General features: G+C 33.2%; 2 protein-coding genes across 2 annotated transcripts; both read right to left on the bottom strand.

The window, feature by feature from the left end:
• Nucleotides 1-1,409: 1,409 nt before the first annotated feature.
• Nucleotides 1,410-2,381, bottom strand: LOC106833345 (olfactory receptor 11H4-like). The gene has a single exon (XM_014844539.2). The coding sequence runs from the start codon at nt 2,361-2,363 to the stop codon at nt 1,410-1,412; it is 954 nt and encodes a 317-aa protein (XP_014700025.1). The 5' UTR covers nt 2,364-2,381.
• Nucleotides 2,382-11,303: 8,922 nt separating this feature from the next.
• On the bottom strand, nt 11,304-11,951 carry LOC106833346 (olfactory receptor 11H6-like). The gene has a single exon (XM_014844540.3). The coding sequence runs from the start codon at nt 11,949-11,951 to the stop codon at nt 11,304-11,306; it is 648 nt and encodes a 215-aa protein (XP_014700026.3).
• Between the last annotated feature and the right edge of the window lie 7,287 nt (nt 11,952-19,238).

Raw genomic sequence — 19,238 nt, 5'->3', positions numbered from 1 at the left:
ATCAATCTTATTAGTCACGAGGAAAAATGCTAAAAAAACACAATAAGATACCACTTCACACCTACAAGGATGGCTAAAGTCAAAAAGGCAGGAAATAGCAAGCATTGGTGAGGATGCAGAGAATTGAAATTCTCATTACATGCATTGCTTGTGAGACAGAAAAATGATACAGCCTCTTTGCAAAACTGTCTGACAGTTCCTTAGAATGTTAAATATAGACTTAGCATACAACCCAGCAATTCTACTCCCAGGGATATACACTACAGAAAGAAAACATGTTCACATAAAAACTTATTCAGGACTGTTCATAGCAGTATTACTCATAATAACTACAAAATAGAAACAATTCAAATACCAATCAATTGCTGAATTGATAAACAAAATGTAGAATAGCCATACAATGGAATGTTATTCAGCCATAGAAAGGAACGAAGCATTAGTATATGCTACAATAAAAATGAACCCTCATAAACATTATACTAAATGAGAGAAGCCAATCAGGAAAGGCCACATATTGTATGATTCCATTTATATGATGTCCAGAATAGACAAAAACACAGAAACAGAAAGTGATTGCCAGGACTTTAGAGAAGTAAGAGTGGGGAGTAATTGCTACTGGGTAAAGGGTTTCTTTGTGGAATGAAGAAAATTCTGGTTGAGAGTATAAGATACTACTACCCTTGAGATAGTTAGCAGAGGCAATTCTAACAACTTCTGTAATTACAACAGTACCTGGGAGCTACTAGCCATTACATCTTAACCTACTGGCAAAAATGACATATCAGGAAAAGGCAATGCAAAGTTCATCCTAAATAGAGCTCTTTTCAAAAATAATTCTTAGAAGTAAATACATAATGGAAAAAATTTAATGGCAATCATCTGGATCTAAATACAAAGTATTTTCACTAAATCTTGGTGAGAAAGTGAGAAGAAATACAATTATGATAAATAAATTTTCATGAGAAAACTCAATGCGTGTTTTTTATGTTTTTATTATTGACACAAGAGTTAGCATTTAAACATTGTTTTGTAAAAATAACATACATAGATTCTGACTCACCTGAAAATTTTAATAATAAATGTAAAATCCAGGACAGATTGTGTGTACATGTGTATGTAATATTGGCAGCAAAATATTAACTAGTATTAAATCTGAATGCCAGCAAGATGACTGATAATTTTTCTTTGATTATTTTTCTTTACATTTGAAAAGTTTTACTATTAATACAAATTATTCACTAATAATAAAAACGAACAGATGAATACAATTGGCTTTATAAACATTTTATTACTTTGAATATGTTCCTCCTCCCCCCAAAAAGATATTTTCCATTTCAATTAATACAATTGAATATCAATCTTTTAATTATTTATTTTCTATATATTATTTCAGTCATGAACACAATTCTTCAAACATTTCTTCTGTGCCTCTGACTAAATAGCAGGGTTCTGAATAATTTTCTCAGAGCTACCTTCATTTCCTTATTCCGGAGACTGTAGATCAAGGGGTTGAAAAGTGGAGTAATCACAGAATAGAACAAACTCATAATTTTCTGGATCTCAGCTGGATTGCCTGCTGTTGGACTCACATATACAACCATGATAGAGCCATAGAATAAGGACACAACTGCCAGATGAGAACCACATGTGGAGAAGGCCTTATGCCCGCCTTCTGCTGAGGTGACTCTGAGCACAGCTTTAATTACCAGGATGTAGGAGCTTGTAATGAAAAGTAAGGTGGAGAAAATGAGGACTGAGTTATAGATGGCACAGAGGATCTCAGTGGTAGGCGCTGGCACACAAGACAGCTTAATTAGGAGATCTGGGTCACAAAGGAAGTGATCAATTTTATTGAGACAACAAAACGGGAGTTGAGAGATTAGGTAAACAGGCAAGAGGAAGTACAAGAAGCCACACACCCAGCAGCAGGCTCCTATTCTGATGCAGCGTTGAACTGTCATGACAGTGGGGTAGTGCAGGGGCCTGCAGATAGCAAGGTACCTGTCAAAGGCCATGGCAGACAAGAAGAAGGTCTCAGTGGTGCCCATGGAGAAGAAGAAGTAAGACTGAAGGAAGCAGCCAGAGAAAGAGATGGTGGTGTTCTCAGAGAGAAAGTTGGCTAGCATGGTAGGGACAGTGGAGGTGATAAACCAGATCTCCAGGAAGGAAAAATTTGCCAGCAGGATGTACATTGGAGTTTGTAGTTGATGGTCCCACCTTACTGCACAGATAATGCACAGGTTTCCAATTAGTGTCAGAATATACGTCCCAGAGAAGATTGAAAAGAGGAGGATCTGAATTTCCCAGGCATAAGGGAAGCCTAAAAGGATGAATTTACTCACAGAGCTGGAGCAATTATTCATGGTGGAATATCGGTTTGTTTTTAATGCTGCAAAAACAACAAATTTCCATGTTAGAAGTGACCTTACATATTATTACTCATTAGGGCAGATGTCTTGCTTTGGGTCACATCATTCTGCATGTCAGTAAGTAACAAAATATCATGACTCATGCAGTGATATTTCCATTATTTTTAGGTATTCATAGACTTACTCTGGATATAATAAAAATACAAAGTGAACTGTCACTTTCCAGTCATCCTGAGGTTTACTATCAAACTTAGTTGGTATTGACAGTGAGCAACTATATACAAGGATGTCCAATGTCAGGTCAAGCATTGAATGAATAAGAACTGAATGAACACAGCCAGGAGATAACTCAGTGTTTGTGACATACAAACATATTAAAGAGAATGATGCTCTATATTGTTTGCTCTATTTTTGAGAGAAATATGCAAGATGATTTGAGAAATATGCAAGTATCCAATAGATTTTAACACTGTTTATAAGATAATTGCTTTTAGTTTTATTGTGTTAGGTTACAGGAATTATTCCTATATTTTTTCTAGAATAGATTATAACTAAATGTTAAAATGAAAATTTATTAGATTTCCCTTTTCAATTCCCCCTTTCAGTAAAAATACACTCTAAAAATACGATATGTATATAATTTTTAAATGTTCACTGCATTACAGTACCTGATATGCTGCATAGAAAGTCAAAGAGATCTTGACCATTGAATTTATTAATAAAAACAGTCCAGGTAAATGGATATATTTCCTACTCATAATCTTATAGTGAAGAAATCCCACTTTCTAAATTTCAAATCTAATGACAAATTTTCTCTAAGTTGATTCTTCAACACTGTAATTCAAATTCTTCGAATTAGCCACATTTACAATGATCATAATCATTGAGTCATTCAAAAATATAAATATGAAAGATAGAAGATAGTATTTAATAAGACTCTCCAATACCATATGATTATTATGGAGAGTGAGTCTTCAAATCTCAGGTATTTTGTGTGGAAAAAGAAAATACTCAAATCTGACGTTCTAGAAGAGTGGTTTATAAAGTACAGTCCAGGGACTACTGATGTTCTTCAAAAGTTTTCAGGGCATCGAGGTCAAAACTATTGTCACAATACGACTAAGATATTTGCTTCATTCATTCTCAGTTTTCTTGATACTTAAATGAAGTTTTTCAGGCTGCATGATGGGTGATCTCACAAAATACTAATTAGGGGAGTGGATACAAGCATCTAACTGTCCTCTCTTAAGGTAAACATTAAAGAGATTTTCAAAAAATATAAAAAATATAACTACACAATTTTCTGTTATTTTGACAAAACAATTATTTTTAAATTGAAATTTATGTTAATATGTTTAGTTTATTATTGCTACTTTAAAATGAAGTTTTATTTAAACATTATTTTTCCTATTTTCATTTCTAAATGGTAAATATGAATAATTATAACTTATATAAACGAAAGCTCTTTGGGGGTCTTTGACGAGTTTTAGGACTATAAAGAGCTCCCAAATCAACAAGTTTGAGACCCACTGTTCTAGATAAATCTCGTCTTCTGTAAAATAATTAAATCCTTTTCCAAGCCATGCAGGGCAAACTATAGTTTGGATCAGAGCATTATGTAGTGCTTGCCTTGTGTGCATTTTTCCATTGGTATATTGTATTGTTGCTATTTTCTCTAAACATTGTCATCATTAAGATTACATATGAAAATAGCAGTTTGACTTTGGAAAAAAAATAGCCTTTAGGAAATAAAAACACGTCAACTTTAAATTCAACATTCACACATTATAGAATGGTGAAGCTCTTATTTGCAAAAATAAATGACTCTATAATATGAAGATATAATATTTTTTTGTTTTGGTTTGGTTTGGCATTACATAGCGTAGACAGCTGAAGGCTAAATTTTAAACAAATTGTGGTGAGAACACTCAGCAAATTTCAAGTGTACAATACATTAACTATTGGCACCACAATGTACATTAGAGCTCCAGAATTTATTAATCTTATAACTGAAACAAAGATAAAAAAGAATAACTACATAAGGTGATGGATTTATTAATTAGTTTGATTTTGGTAATCATTTTACAGTGTATAAGTTTATCAAATCATCTCATTGTACTCTTTTTTTTTTCTTTTTTTTCTGAAGAAGACTGGCCCTGAGCTAACATCCATGCCCATCTTCCTCTACTTTATATGTGGGATGCCTACTACAGCATGGTTCAGCCGAGTGGTGCTGTGTCTGCACCCGGGATCCAAACCAGGGAACCCCGGGCCACCAAGGTAGAACATGTGAACTTAACCACTGTGTGACAAGGCTGGCCCCTCATTGTACTCTTAAATGTATCTAATTTTTATTTGTCAATCATACTTCAATAAAGTTTGAAAAAATATACCATACAATAGGACAATCAACTTGGAAATGAAGAGCAAAGAAAGAAAAAAAAAGAAAGAAATTGGCCCGTAGGCCTAAAATCTTAATCAGGAGTTCAAATATATTCAAACCCTTTAAATTCATGAAAATATGTCTTTTTTTTAAAAAAACATTATTTGAAAAAATAAGCTTTGAAATTTGAAAAGCAATGGATTTGTACTAAGGAAGAATTTTTTTTTAAGCCAGTCAACTCATGAGAATTCCAAACTAAACACAAACAATTACCCAGACTGATGCCCTAGATTGAATGACTGACAGTGTTACTCAATCTCAGCCCCTACAAGCCCTCAACAATTCTCTCTTGCTTTTCCATTGACTGGATTTTCTCACTTCATATTTTTTCATTCATTCTAATAATTCCCATACGTTTGTCGATATGTCTCTAAATATCTTAGTGTCTACATATTTCTCTGTTTCATTTGGTTTCTGTGTGTGTGTGTGTGTGTCTGTGTATGCAAACACTTTTGTAATTCTTGACATGTCTATAATTTATTCAACTGTAGCATATCTCCTCCAGGTTTCATATGGTATTTTCCTGGTGTCCAGTTTCCTTCTATCCAACTGAGTTTTTTCTCTCTCCTCCTCCCACAAATCTCTATCTACCTCTTCACTTCTTATCCTGTTTCTCCACAGTAATTGATTACATATGAAAGTAAAATCTATATTTTATTAATTATATTGAATCTATTTTATGAGTATAAATATTTTCAGTTTGAAAAACTGCTGTGTATAATACTTATATCTTTCTAAAATGAAGTAAATTTTTTAAAGCTACTCATATAAGTAACCCTCATCTTTGACATATAGAAAGATATTTCCCAGATTGAATTAAAAACTGAATTGTGAAAAGCAAAACTTTAAAATATAAAATAAATGGAAATTTATACAGGAGAATATTAGCATTACAAAATGGAAAACTTTGTTAAACAGTGCATAGTAAAACCAAATCTATAGAGATTAACATATTTTTAGTTGTATTAAAAAAAAAAACTTCGGAAAAACAAGACACCATATAATGATAGTAAAAGAAATGCCAAAGTAATTCCAAATAAAAAGTAACATCCAGATATCAAAAGGAGTGCTGAAAATCAATAAGTAAAAGGCAAACAATATGTTAGAAAAGTGGGTTAATGTTAATCTCTGCCTGCAAGAGGGGTGCTGACAATCTGCTGTATTTTACCAAGAAACTTAAGGAAACAAACTCTACTAATAATATTATCCTTCATATCGATCGAGCATCATCCCTCACAGCACACTCAATTCCTAATCTATGTGATGTTGTTCTTCCTTAAGATTACACTTGATATAAAATAGTTTGATAGTTATTAAAGTCAAATATGTATCATTTATAAAGATATGTCAAAGTCAGTTATGCTCACAGAGACTGTTCCTCAAATTTTGCAGTCAAACTATGAGTAAAACGCCCTTGTCTCCTAGCTTCTAGAAGTAAATATAACAGGGATAGGCAATATATCACTTTGAAGTCTCATTGAAGGAAGATGTATGCACATTCATTTTCTGGAATTTTCTCTGATGCAGCGTTTGAACCTCGTCATATATAGTCAGAATACAAAGGGGGAGCTGGTAAGCCTCTTTAAGAGTAAATTTTTAAAGTAAATTTTTTTATAAGCTCTCAGCAAAAAATGTTGGCTTTGATCCCAGAGAAGGAATACTTTCATAATTCTCATATTAAGTTGCAGAATATAAAACTAGAGAAAGGTGAAATGAGGAAATAGGGGAGTTTGGAGTCATGTGAGCTTTACTTTACCTGAAGAAACAGAGTGCGCATCACAGAAATCTGTTTGGCTGAATGTCATCTTCCACATCAGAGTGCAAACTCTAGTCTCATATCTCAGAAAAAGCAAATATAATAATGTTCCATGCATTATTGTGGGAATTCATATGAACTGCTGAGGAAACTTTTTGGAGTAAGAACATTACAAGATTAAGAAATGAGTCGAGGACATTCTTTGGACTTGCCCTCTCTAGCTCTCTTTCTTGTATATACTGTGAAGGCGACTTGACAGTTGCAAAAAGAATAACAGTTTCATGATCTAGATAGAATCAAATGAACAATTCAAATGAACCCCTTTACCTCTTAAGGAGTGTCTTTGGAGAGTAGCTCTCTAGAGAGGGAATTTATAACGTTGTCCTACTGAACCCAGTTTCTCATTCTGTTCTTTACTCACCATGCTGGAGTTTGTCTCAGCTTCTTACACATTTCCTATTCTAATTCAGGGATTTTACATTTAGAATAATGAGGGAAATTGAAACAAATAAAAATGATTTTGGCAAGAATAAGCTTACTTTTTTTAAACTATGATCAGAAATAATCTCCTGGTGATAAAGGGAAAGCTGTAGCTCAGGCAATGAGACTTGGTTCCAAGCTTGGAGAAAAGTCTCTGGACTTTTGTCTCTGGAGCCCATGTACTTAACCACGTTAAAAACCGTTCATCATCTTCACTCCAACTTGTTTGTCCCACCACAGCTCACCACCACCACCAAACTGAGAGATGCATCCTCTAGCTATGAGTAAAATTTCTTAACATAGGAAAGATATTTATGAAAACCTCCCATATGTTAACCACTTTGATATTTTAAAGACTCCATAGTATAAAATTAGCATTTTCTGAATAGACACAAATTTATGTACTGATCTCCAATTTGTTGAGCCCTTAGGTATGATATTCAGCATTACAAATATTCTGAATATAATATTAACCTATATTCTAATGCAGAATATTTCCAACAATAAAATATTATCAAGTAAGATTTATTCCTTTAATTTAAGAGGTATCCAACATTGTATCATATGTGAATATAATATAAGAATATAAATTATTACATTAATTAATGGAAAAAACATAGAAACACCTTTATAAATGTAGAAACAGCAATAGATAAAATTGAACATCCAATCTTGATAAAATAAAACAGAAGTAAAATCTAGCAAAGAATCTGTTTATCAGAAACAATTGGCAAAACCATACTTTCACAGTAAAACACAAAAAGCATTCCAGTTAAAATCAAGGACAAAAGATATGACCACATAGTAAATAGAGTTACCGCCCCAAGTGATTCATTGCCCTTTGTATAAAAAGATTATATTTCCATGTTTCACAGATGTTAGACTAGGCAATGTGACTTGGTTTGCCCAACGAAGTATAAGGCAAATTTAAATATGCTGCCTCTGAAGAAAACCTTTAAGAACCATTATGCAGTGCATCGTGGCTCTTTTTCTTGTGCAATAAAAAAAGAAAGTGATTTTTTTTCTTATCTGGACCCAAGAATGAAGAGGACATGTAGAGCCAACCAATGGGCAACACATACCATGAGTAAGAAAAAAAAAATTGCTGAAGTCATTGATATTTACAGGTAATTTGTTTTTGAAAACATAATTTTGAAAAAGTCGATTAATAAAATTAGGTCACTGTACCTTTCCATATCAATAAATTGAGACATTATAATAATATAAAAGTATGAATATTACTTTCATATCTCTTTCAAAGGAAGAGAGAAATTTTCATTACTGAAAATTGGCTGAAGAAATGATTGTCTACTCACAAGAAGAGAATCAATTAAAACATTAATTTAGGTAGTTAGGAAATACACAGGAAATGCAATCTTCCTTTTATGGATGTAATAAGTTGTAAACTATTCTGGGGAAACTATTTCATTTTCTACAGCAACACAATTTCAAAATCACCTAGAAATAAACTTTGCAAGATAATTATGAGCACCATGAAGAAAATAATGAGTCTTTGCCAATTCAATAAAATGGTGTTCACCCAGTTATAACTGACAATGTGAAAATTATCCATCATATAGAAACAGAAGCAAAAAAAAAAAAAACAGTGAACGAAAGTTTTGAAGATACCAATACTTTTGACACACTAAATTTTTTTCTACACACCTTTTTTGTCTTTATAATGTATTTAAAGAAAAGAAATTTATGACTGTATATTATTATAATTGTCATAATAATTTCTTTAATTCCATCCTTCCTTTTCCTCTATATTCCACAACTTGCCTATTTTTTTGCTTTCTTTTATCAATAATTTATTTCTCATCCTTTACCCCTCCTCTAAATCAATGCCTTAAATGTCTCTAAGAGGTATTACGAATAATTTATTTTAAAAAGATTAGATCAAGATTTGACAGTCTCTGGGACACAATCAAACAGATTCCTCTTGAAAATGTGTGATATGCGACAATCTATTTAGGAATATCAAGACCACAAAACAAGAAATAAATGACATGCAGTGACTCATATGATCCTATAAACTTGCGACACGTTTGACTATGCCGTAAAGTGCTTGCGAGCTTTAGGTCAAAGTAGCAATTTGGAGCTTGCATTTGATTCCTGTCTTCACAAATTCTTCTTAAAAGAACCAAATGAATACAAAGTTTGAAAAAATCATCTACATCAAATAATAAAAATATAAACAAGCATGGAAGTAATTTTTGTGATCTTGGATTAGGCAATGGTCTCTTAGATATGACACAAATATAAGTGACAAAGAGAAAAGTGGATAAACTGGACTTTATCAAAAAATTCAAAACTTCAGAGAGCACAGTCAAGAAAGAAAAAAGGCAGACCATAGATTAAGAGAAAATATTTGCAAATTATATATCTGATAAAGGATTTATATCCAGAATATATAAAAACCTTCTACAACTGAACAATAAAAAGCTGACTAAACTAATTAAAAATGCTCAAAGATAAGAATATGTATTTCTCCAATGAAGACATACAAATGGCCATTAAGCACATTAAAAGATAATCAACATCAGAGGAAATGAACATGAAAACCACAATAAGATACCATTTAGTATCTACAAGGATGTCTAAAGTAAAAAAGTCAACAACAAAAAAATCCAGAAAGCAGCAAGTGTTGGTGAGGACACAGAGAAATTGAAACCCCATACACTCCATACTATTCTGGTATGATAGCAAAATGGTGCAGCCACTTTGCAAAAGAGTCTGAAAGTTTCTCAAAATGTTAAATATAAAGTTAACATATGACCTAGCAATTCTATTACCAAGGATATACCCTAGGAGAGGGAAGACATATGTTCACACAAAAGCTTGTTAATGCATAACTCATAATAGACCAATAATGAAAACAACTCAAATATCCATCAACTATTGAATAGATAACCAAATGTGATATATGCATACAAAGGAATGTTATTCAGCCATTAAAAGGAACAAAGTACTGACACATGCTACAATATAAATCAACCTTGTAAACAATACGCTAAGTGAAAGAAGCCAGTCACAAAAGGCCACATATTGTAAGATTCCACTTCAACGAAATGCCCAGATTAGGCAAACTCATAGAAATAGAAAGTAGATTAATGGTTCCCAGGAGCTGGAGAGAGGGGAAATTGGGAAGTGTTTGTTTATGGGTCCAGGATGAGAGAAATTCTGGCTGAGGATATGAGATACTGGTACTCTTGAGACAGTTGGCAGAGGCAAATCTAACTATTTCTGTAATTTCAACAGTACCTGGGAGTCATCAGCCATTATCTCCTAACTTGTGAAAGGCAACATCAGGAAAAGGCAATGAATGGTTCATCCTAAATAGAGTCGTCCAAAAATATTCTTCAGCCAGCCCTGATGGCCTTGTGGTTAAAGTTTGGCGCTCACCACTTTTGTGGCCCGGGTTCACTTTCTGGTGGCAGAACCACACCACCCATCTGTCAGTTGCCATGTTGTGGCAGCAGCCATACAGAACAAGAATGATTTACAGTTAGGATAAACAACTGGGATTTTGGGGAGGAAAAAAATATTTTAAAAAATAAATATATAATGGAAAAAATGTTGGCAACCATCTGGATCTAAATACAGAGTATTTTACCTAAATTTTGGTGAGAAAGTGAGAAGAAACATAATTATGATGAATGAATTTTCATAAGAAGGTGACTGCATCTTGCCATGTTTTCTAGTATTGACACAGGAATTAACATTTAAATGTTGTTTTGTAAATTTAGCATATGTAACTTTTGACTTACCAGAGAAATAATAGTAATAAATGTAAAATATAGGCCTGATTTATTATTGTTATATATATGTGTGTAATGTTAACAGTAAAATTTTAACCGGTTTTAAATCTGAATACTTGTAAGACGAGTGATCATTTTTTTCTTTGCTTATTTTTTTACTTAGAAATTTTGAGATTAATATAAATTTTCCCTAACAATAAAAGAGGGACAGATGGCTACAGTTAGCTTAATAAACAGTTAATTACACTAGAACACATTTCTCCTCCCCCAAAAAGGTGTCTTCCTAATTCAATTAATACAATTGAATATCAATCTTTTCATTATTTTCCACATATTATGTCAGTTATGAACAAAAGGTTTTTGAAGACTTCTTGCATGCCTCAGACTAAATCTCACAGTTCTGAATAATTTTCTCAGAGCTGTCATCATTTCCTTATTCCGGAAACTATAGATAAAGGGATTGAAAAGTGGAGTGATCACAGAATAGGACAAAGTCACATATTTCTGGATCCCTGCTGGATTGCCTGCTGTTGACTCACATATACAACCATGATAGAGCCATAGAATAAGGACACCACTGCCAGATGGGAACCACATGTGGAGAAGGCCTTATGCCAGCCTTCTGCTGAGGGCATTCTCAGTACAGCTCTGATCACCAGGGTGTAGGAACTGGTAATGAAGAATAAGGTGGAGAAAATGAGGACTGAGTTGTAGATGGCACAGAGGATCTCAGTGGCAGGAGCTGGCACACAGGACAGCTTTATAAGGGGTCCTATGTCACATAGGAAGTGATCGATTTTATTCAGACAACAAAACGGGAGCTGAGAGGTTAGGTAAACAGGCAAGAGGAAGTACAAGAAGCCACACACCCAGCAGCAGGCTCCTATTCTGATGCAGCGTTGAACTGTCATAACAGTGGGGTAGTGCAGGGGCCTGCAGATAGCAAGGTACCTGTCAAAGGCCATGGCAGACAAGAAGAAGGTCTCAGTGGAGCCCACGGAGAAGAAGAAGTAGAACTGAAGGAAGCAGCCAGAGAAAGAGATGGTGGTGTTCTCAGAGAGAAAGTTGGCTAGCATGGTAGGGACAGTGGAGGTGATAAACCAGATCTCCAGGATGGAAAAATTTGCCAGCAGGATGTACATTGGAGTTTGTAGTTGATGGTCCCACCTTACTGCACAGATAATGCACAGGTTTCCAATTAGTGTCAGAATATACGTCCCAGAGAAGATTGAAAAGAGGAGGATCTGAATTTCCCAGGCATAAGGGAAGCCTAAAAGGATGAATTTACTCACAGAGCTAGAGCAATTATTCATGGTGGAATATTGGTTTGTTTTTAAAGCTGCAAAAACAACAAATTTCTATATTAGAAGTGGGTTTACATACTATTACACATTAGGGTAGATGCTTTGCTTAAGCTCACATCATTCTGCATATCTGTAAATAACAAAATAACATAATCATCACAGTAGTCACAGTAATATTTCCATAATTTTCAGGTATTCAGGACCCTATTCTAGATATAATAAATGAAAATGAAAACTTTCCTGTCATCCTGAGGTTTAAAATCAAAGTTAGTTTATATTGAGAATAAGCAAGTGTATACAGGCCCTACAATTTTAGCTCAAGTAGTGAATGAATAAGGATTGAGTAAAAACAGACAAAGTAACTCAGTGTTTGTGACATGCAAAGATATTAACCATATTGATATTCAATATTCTTTGCTCTATTGTGAAAGAACCATATGAAGCTGATTTGAGGACAATACCAATAGATTTAAATACTATTTGCAACTTAGTTGATTTCAGTTTTATTGTGCTAGGTTATTGAATATACTCTTATATCAATTTTAGAATAGATTACAAACCAATGTTAAAATAAAAATTTAATAGAAGTTTTCTCATTTCAATTCTCTTCAGTAAAAAATACACCCAAAGAGTCCCTGACAATGTGCCTTATTTTATCAAGAAACTTAAGAAACCAAGCTCTATAATAACATTGTCCTTCATATCAACCTAATATTGTCACACACACCACACTCAATTCCTAATCTATGTGATGATGTTTTTGTTAATATTACATCTGATATGAAATACCTTAATAGATATTAAAGTCAAATAGATATCATTTATAAAGGTATGTAAATGTCAGTTATGCTCACCAAGGCTGTTCCTCCAATTTTGCAATATCAAGCATGAATAAAATTTCCTTGTCCCCAGCCTCTAAAAGTAACATAAAGTAAAAGCGATAGGCAATATATCACTTGAAGTTTCATTGAAGGAAGGTGTATCCACATTCATTTTCTGGAATTTCCCCTGACTTAGGGTCCAAACACCTTCATACACAGTAGGAATACAAAGGAGGAACTGGCAAGCCTCTTTCAAAGTTCTAGTAAATATTTGAAGTGATATTTTTTTTATAGGTTCTCAGAAAAAAATCCTGGCTTTGATCCTGGAGAAGGAATACTTTTATAATTCACATATTAAGTGGTAGAATATAAAACTAGAGAGGGTGAAATGAGAAGCTGGGGGAGTAGGAGTTATGTGAGCTTTCCCTTACCTGAAGATACGAGGTAGGTATCCTAGAAATCTGTATGACTGAATGTCATCTTCCACATCACAGTGCAAACTTTAGTCTCAGATCCCAGAAAAAGCACACATAATGGTGTTTCATGCAAAGTTGTGGGAATTCCTATGAATTGCTGAGGAAGCTTTTAGGAGAAAGACAATCATGAGATTAAAAAATCAGTCATGGACACTCTCTGTAATTTCCCTCTGTAGTTTTCTTCCTTATATAAAGTGAAAAAGCACAGGCAACTTGACAGTTGAAAAGAGAATCATAGTCTCATGATCTAGAATCAAAGGAACAATTAAAATATTGGGCTCTTTTGCCTATGTAAAGGCCATCATTGGGGAGTGTTTCTCTAGAGAGGGAATTTGCAACACAGTGGTCCTATCGAAACTGGTCTCCTATTCAGCTGTTTACTCAGCATGCTGGAACTTGTTTCACATTCTTACACATTTCCTATTCTGATTCAGGGATTTTCATTTGGAATAAAGAGGGAAAAAGAAACAATAATTTGGGCAGGCATAAATTTGCTGTTTTAACTATGATCAAAAGTAATCTCGCTGGTGATAAAGGAAAAGTTGTAACTCTGGCAATGAGACTAGGCTCCAAGTTTGGCGAGAAGTCTCTGGAACACAGGTTAACACAAAGATTAGGAGCCCATGTATTTAACCATATTAAATTCACATTTCCACGTGTTTTAGACTGATTCATCATCTTAATTCCACCTTGTATGTACCACCCCAGTCTCACCACCATCACCACATTGAGAGATGCATTCTTTATCTATGAGTAAATTTTTTTAAATAAGAAAGACATTTATCAAAAATCCCCATGTAGTTAACCACTTTGATAAATAGCATTAGCGTTATACAGGTATACAATATTTTATGTAATGACTTCCTAATTGTTGAGCCATTAGGTGTGATAACCAGAGTTACAAAGATTCTAAATATAATATTAACCCATATTCTACAATAAAAATATTTCCAAATAATAGACTATGATCATGTAGGTTTTATTGCTTTGAGTGACCCAACATTATGTCATATGTGAGAGGATATGCGAATATAACAAGTTATATTCATTAATTACTAGAGAGAAACATAGCAACATCTTGATTAATATAGAAATAGCAATAGATAAAACTGAACACCCATTCTTGATAAAATGAACCAGAAACGGAAGGAAAATTTTTAACTTCATAAAATACTTCATCAGAAATAATTGACAAAATAATACTTTAATATAAAACACGAAAAACATTCCAATTAGAATCAAGCACAAAATAATTATGGCCATGTGGTAGTTATTGTTCCGAGTGATTCATTACTGTTTCTATAAAAGGATTATATTTTCATGTCTCACAGATGGTAGCTTATGCAATGTGAATTGGAATGCCCAATGAAGTATAAGATAAATTTAAATATGCCACTTCTAAAAGACTTTTAAGAACCATTATACAATATACTATAGCTCTTTTTCTGGTCAATGAAAAAGGAAATATTTTTTTGACCAAGATTCAAAAATAAAGATGACACATAGAGCCAAACAAGGGGCAACACCTAATATGAGTAATAATTTTTTTAAAAGTTGCTGTAAGTCACTGATATTTACAGGTGATATTTTGAAAACATAATTTGGGAAAAGCAAATTGACACAAATATGTCACTGCGTGTAGCCACACCAATGAAATGAGACAAAAATAATAATATACATATATGAATATTAAGGGAAATTTTTACTACTGGCTGAAGAAATGATTGTCTACCAAGATCAAGAGAATCAATTAGAATACAAATGATTCAATTAATTGCCTAGTTACAAAACATGCAGATAATATAATCTTCCTTTTATGTGTGCAACAATTTGTAAACTGTTGTAGGGAAATTGTGTCATTTTCAGTAGCAACACAAATTCAAAATCATATCACCTAGAAATAAACTGGAAGATAAGTCTGAGCACCATGAAGAAAAGAGTAAATCTTTAGTGAAGTATGTAAAAGAAAACCTGGTTAACAGAAGAGGCATTCCATGTCCCTTGATGGATTGACTACTTAGCATTTGGTATAAATATTTTACACAAGTCAATAGCAAGTTCAATGCAGTTTAGACAAATCCCAATCAGATTGTGGAAGAGAAATTGTTATAGAGCTTTGAGACTTAAGAAAAAGATTTTAAAATCTTGTTTGAAATACTTCTCAAGATTAAATACATCTTTTGAAAAAGTAGAATAATGAGGTAAGATTAGGCCTAATATATACTAAAATTATATTCCTTTATTTTTTATTGCAGTAAGGTTTTTTAACATTATATAAAATTCCGGTGTACATCATTATATTTTGATTTCCTTGTAGACTATGGTTGTGTTCACCACCCAAAGACTAATTATCATCTGTCACCATAGGTATATGCTCTTGTACCCTTTTTGCCCTCCTTCCTCCCCCTTTCCCTCTGGTAACCACCAATCTAATCTCTGTGTCTATGTGTTTGTTTGTTGTTGTTTTTATCTTCTACTTATGAGTGGAATCATACAGTACTTGACTTTCTGAGCCTGACTTATTTTGCTTTGTACAACACCCTCAAGGTCCATCCATGTTGTTGTAAATGGAAAGATTTCATCTTTTTTATAGCTGAGTAGTATTCCATTGTGTATGTATACCACATCTTCTTTATCAATTCATCCACTGATGGGTAATTAGATTGTTTCCAAGACTGAGCTATTGTGAATAATGCTGCAATGAACATAGGGGTGCATATATCTTATGTATTCATGTTTTCATGCTCTTTGGATAAATATTCAGAAATGGAATAGCCAGATCATATGGTAGTTCTATTCTTAATTTTTTGAGGAAGCTCCATACTGTTTTCCAAAGTGGTTGTATCAGTTTACATTCCCACTAGCAGTGAATGAATGTTCCATTTTCTCCACATCCTCTCTGAAATCTGTTGTTTCTTTCATTGTTAATTATGACCATTCTGATGGGCACGAGATGATACTTCATTGTAGTTTTGATTTGCATTTCCATAATAATTAGTGATGTTGAATATCTTTTCTTGTGCTGCTTGCTCAGATGTACATCTTCTTTGGAAAAATATCTGTTCAGATCTTTGCCCATTTTTTAATTAATTGGGTTGTTTGTTTCTTTGTTGTTGAGTTGTATGAGTTTTTTAATATATTTTGGATATTAAACCCTGATCAGACATATGGCTTGCAAATATCTTCTCCCAATTTTTAAGTTGTCTTTTCTTTTCCTTGATGGTTTCCTTTGCTGTGAGAAGCATTTTAGTTTGATGTAGTCCCATTTGTTTATTTTTTTCTTTTGTTTCCCTTGTCTGGTGAGACATGGTATTCTAAAAGATGCTTCTAAGACTGATGTTTAACAGCATATTGCCTATGTTTTCTTCTAGAAGTTTTATGGTTTCAGGTCTAACATTCACATCTTTAATGCATTTTGAGTTAACTTTTGTGTTTAGTGTAAGATAATGGTCTCTTTTCATTCTATTGCTTATGGCTGCCCTGATTTCCCAACACCGTTTACTGAAGAGACTTTACTTTCTCCATTATATGTTGGCTCCCTTCTTGGAAATTAGCTTTCCATAGATGTGTGGCTTTATTTCTGGTCTCTTGATTCTGTTCCATTGATCTGTGTGTCTGTTTTTGTGCCAGTAGCATACTTATTGAATACTATAGTTTTGTACTGTATTTTTAATTCAGAGAGTGCGATACCTCCAGCTTTGTTCCTTTCTCTCAGGATTTCTTTGGTTATTTGGGTTTTTTTGTTGTTCCATATACATTTTAGGGTTTTATGCTCTTTTTCCAAGAATGTCACTAGGATTCTGGTTGGATTGCATGTAATCTGTAGATTGCTGTAGGTAATATGGACATTTTCACTGTGTTTATTTTTCTAACCCATGAAGACAGAATATCTTTCCATTTCTTTGTGTCTTCTTTGATTTCTTCACTTGAATCAAAAAGAAATAGAGAATCTGAATAGACTGATCACCAGTAAGGAGATCAAAATAGCAATCAGAAACTTCCCAAAAAGCAAAAGTTCATGACCAGACTGATTCCCTGGTGAATTCTACCAAAAATTCAAAGAAGACTTGATACCTATCCTTTTCAAACTTTCCAAAAAATTGAAATAGAATGGAAGCTCTCTAACTCATTTTTGAAGCCAATATTGCCCTGATAGCAAAACCAGACAAGGACAAAAACAACAACAACAAAATTACAGGCCAATATCACTGATAAGCATAGATATAAAAATCCTCAACAAAATACTAGCAAATCAAATACAATACATTAGAAAAATCATACACCATGATCAAGTAGTATTTACTCCAGGATGATTCAACATTCACAAATAAATAAATGTGATACACACATCAACAAAATGAAGAATAAAAATTACATGATCATCTCAATAGGTGCAGAAAAAGCATTGAACAAGATACAGCATCCATTTATGATAGAAACTCTGAATAAAATGGATGTAGAAGGATTGTACCTCAACATAATAAAGGCCATGTATGACAAGCCAACAGCTAATATCATTCTCAATGGAGAAAAACTGAAAGCTATCCCTCTAAGAGCAGGAACCAGACAAGGATGCCCACTGTCACCACTCTTGTTTAACATAGTATTGGAAGTCCTAGCCAGAGCCATCAGACAAGGAAAAGAAATAAAAGGGATCTAAATTTGAAAAGAAGTAAAACTGTCACTATTTGCAGATGACATGATTTTCTAAATAGAAAACCCTAAAGAATTCACCAAAAGACTATTAGAAATAGTAAACAAATACAGTAAAGTTTCAGGGTACAAAATCAACATACAAAAACCGGTTGTGTTTCTATACGCTAACAACTAAATAGAAGAAAGGTAAATTATTATAATTAATAACAGAGTCCTATTTACATTACAATAAAAAGAATAAAATAACTAGCAATAAATTTAACAAAATAGGTGGAAGACTTGTACACCGAAAACTAAAATTATGTTTAAAACTAACATTTAAAATTGTAGTAAGAATTCTTGTAATTAATTTATCAAGTGGACAGTATAGAGCACACAAAAATACTCAATTTTGGAGAGTTCAGAATCTGATAAAGGTTAGTTTCAATGTAATAAGGAGGAAAAGATCATATATTAAATAACATGTTGAAAATTAAATTCTGTCTACACATCTTACTATACACTGACATACTCAGATCAATGATTAAGACAAACTTCAAAAAATATACCAAAATCAATAAATCATGCACAAATACTGTTATAATTCTGGTATAAGAAGGACTTTTTATGAAAGATTCAAAACCCAAAAGTTAGAATAAACTAACAACCATTGACTTCCTGAAAAGTTAAAATTTTTAAAGAAATAACAGTGCCATTAACAGCGTTAAATGACAAAAAATGGGATTTTTGAGTGGTCAACTATGAGATAGTAGCCATTACCAGACTTAACACCTCTACCATAAATTACTACAAGATCTTAACAAATATGTACAAAGTTGCATGGATCAGATAGTCATCACAGCAGGGCTTTAATTCTTGACAAAAGGGAAGTTTATCACGTGAGTTCCACATTGACTCCAGAATCTCTCTTAAGGGCACATTTAAAAACAAGTCACAGGAAAAGGAACACATGGAGAGAGTGAAGATCTCTGGCCAAGGAGACACATGAGAGTTTGAAGCTGCCAAGATGGCAGGTATTTGGGGGGGATAGTTTTAAAAAGGAGGAAACTGTAGAAAATGAGCCTAAAAAACTATGTAACAATTGAGGAGAACCACAAAATATAAATATCAAGTAGAAACTGACTGCTAAAAACCACAATAAAACAATCAGATGATTTATAATAAATGTAATT

This window comes from Equus asinus, chromosome 2 (assembly GCF_041296235.1).
Source record: "Equus asinus isolate D_3611 breed Donkey chromosome 2, EquAss-T2T_v2, whole genome shotgun sequence".
Lineage (NCBI taxonomy): Eukaryota > Metazoa > Chordata > Mammalia > Perissodactyla > Equidae > Equus > Equus asinus.
The sequence above is the reverse complement of the archived record's forward strand: the minus strand, read 5'-3'. Positions and strand labels throughout refer to the sequence as shown.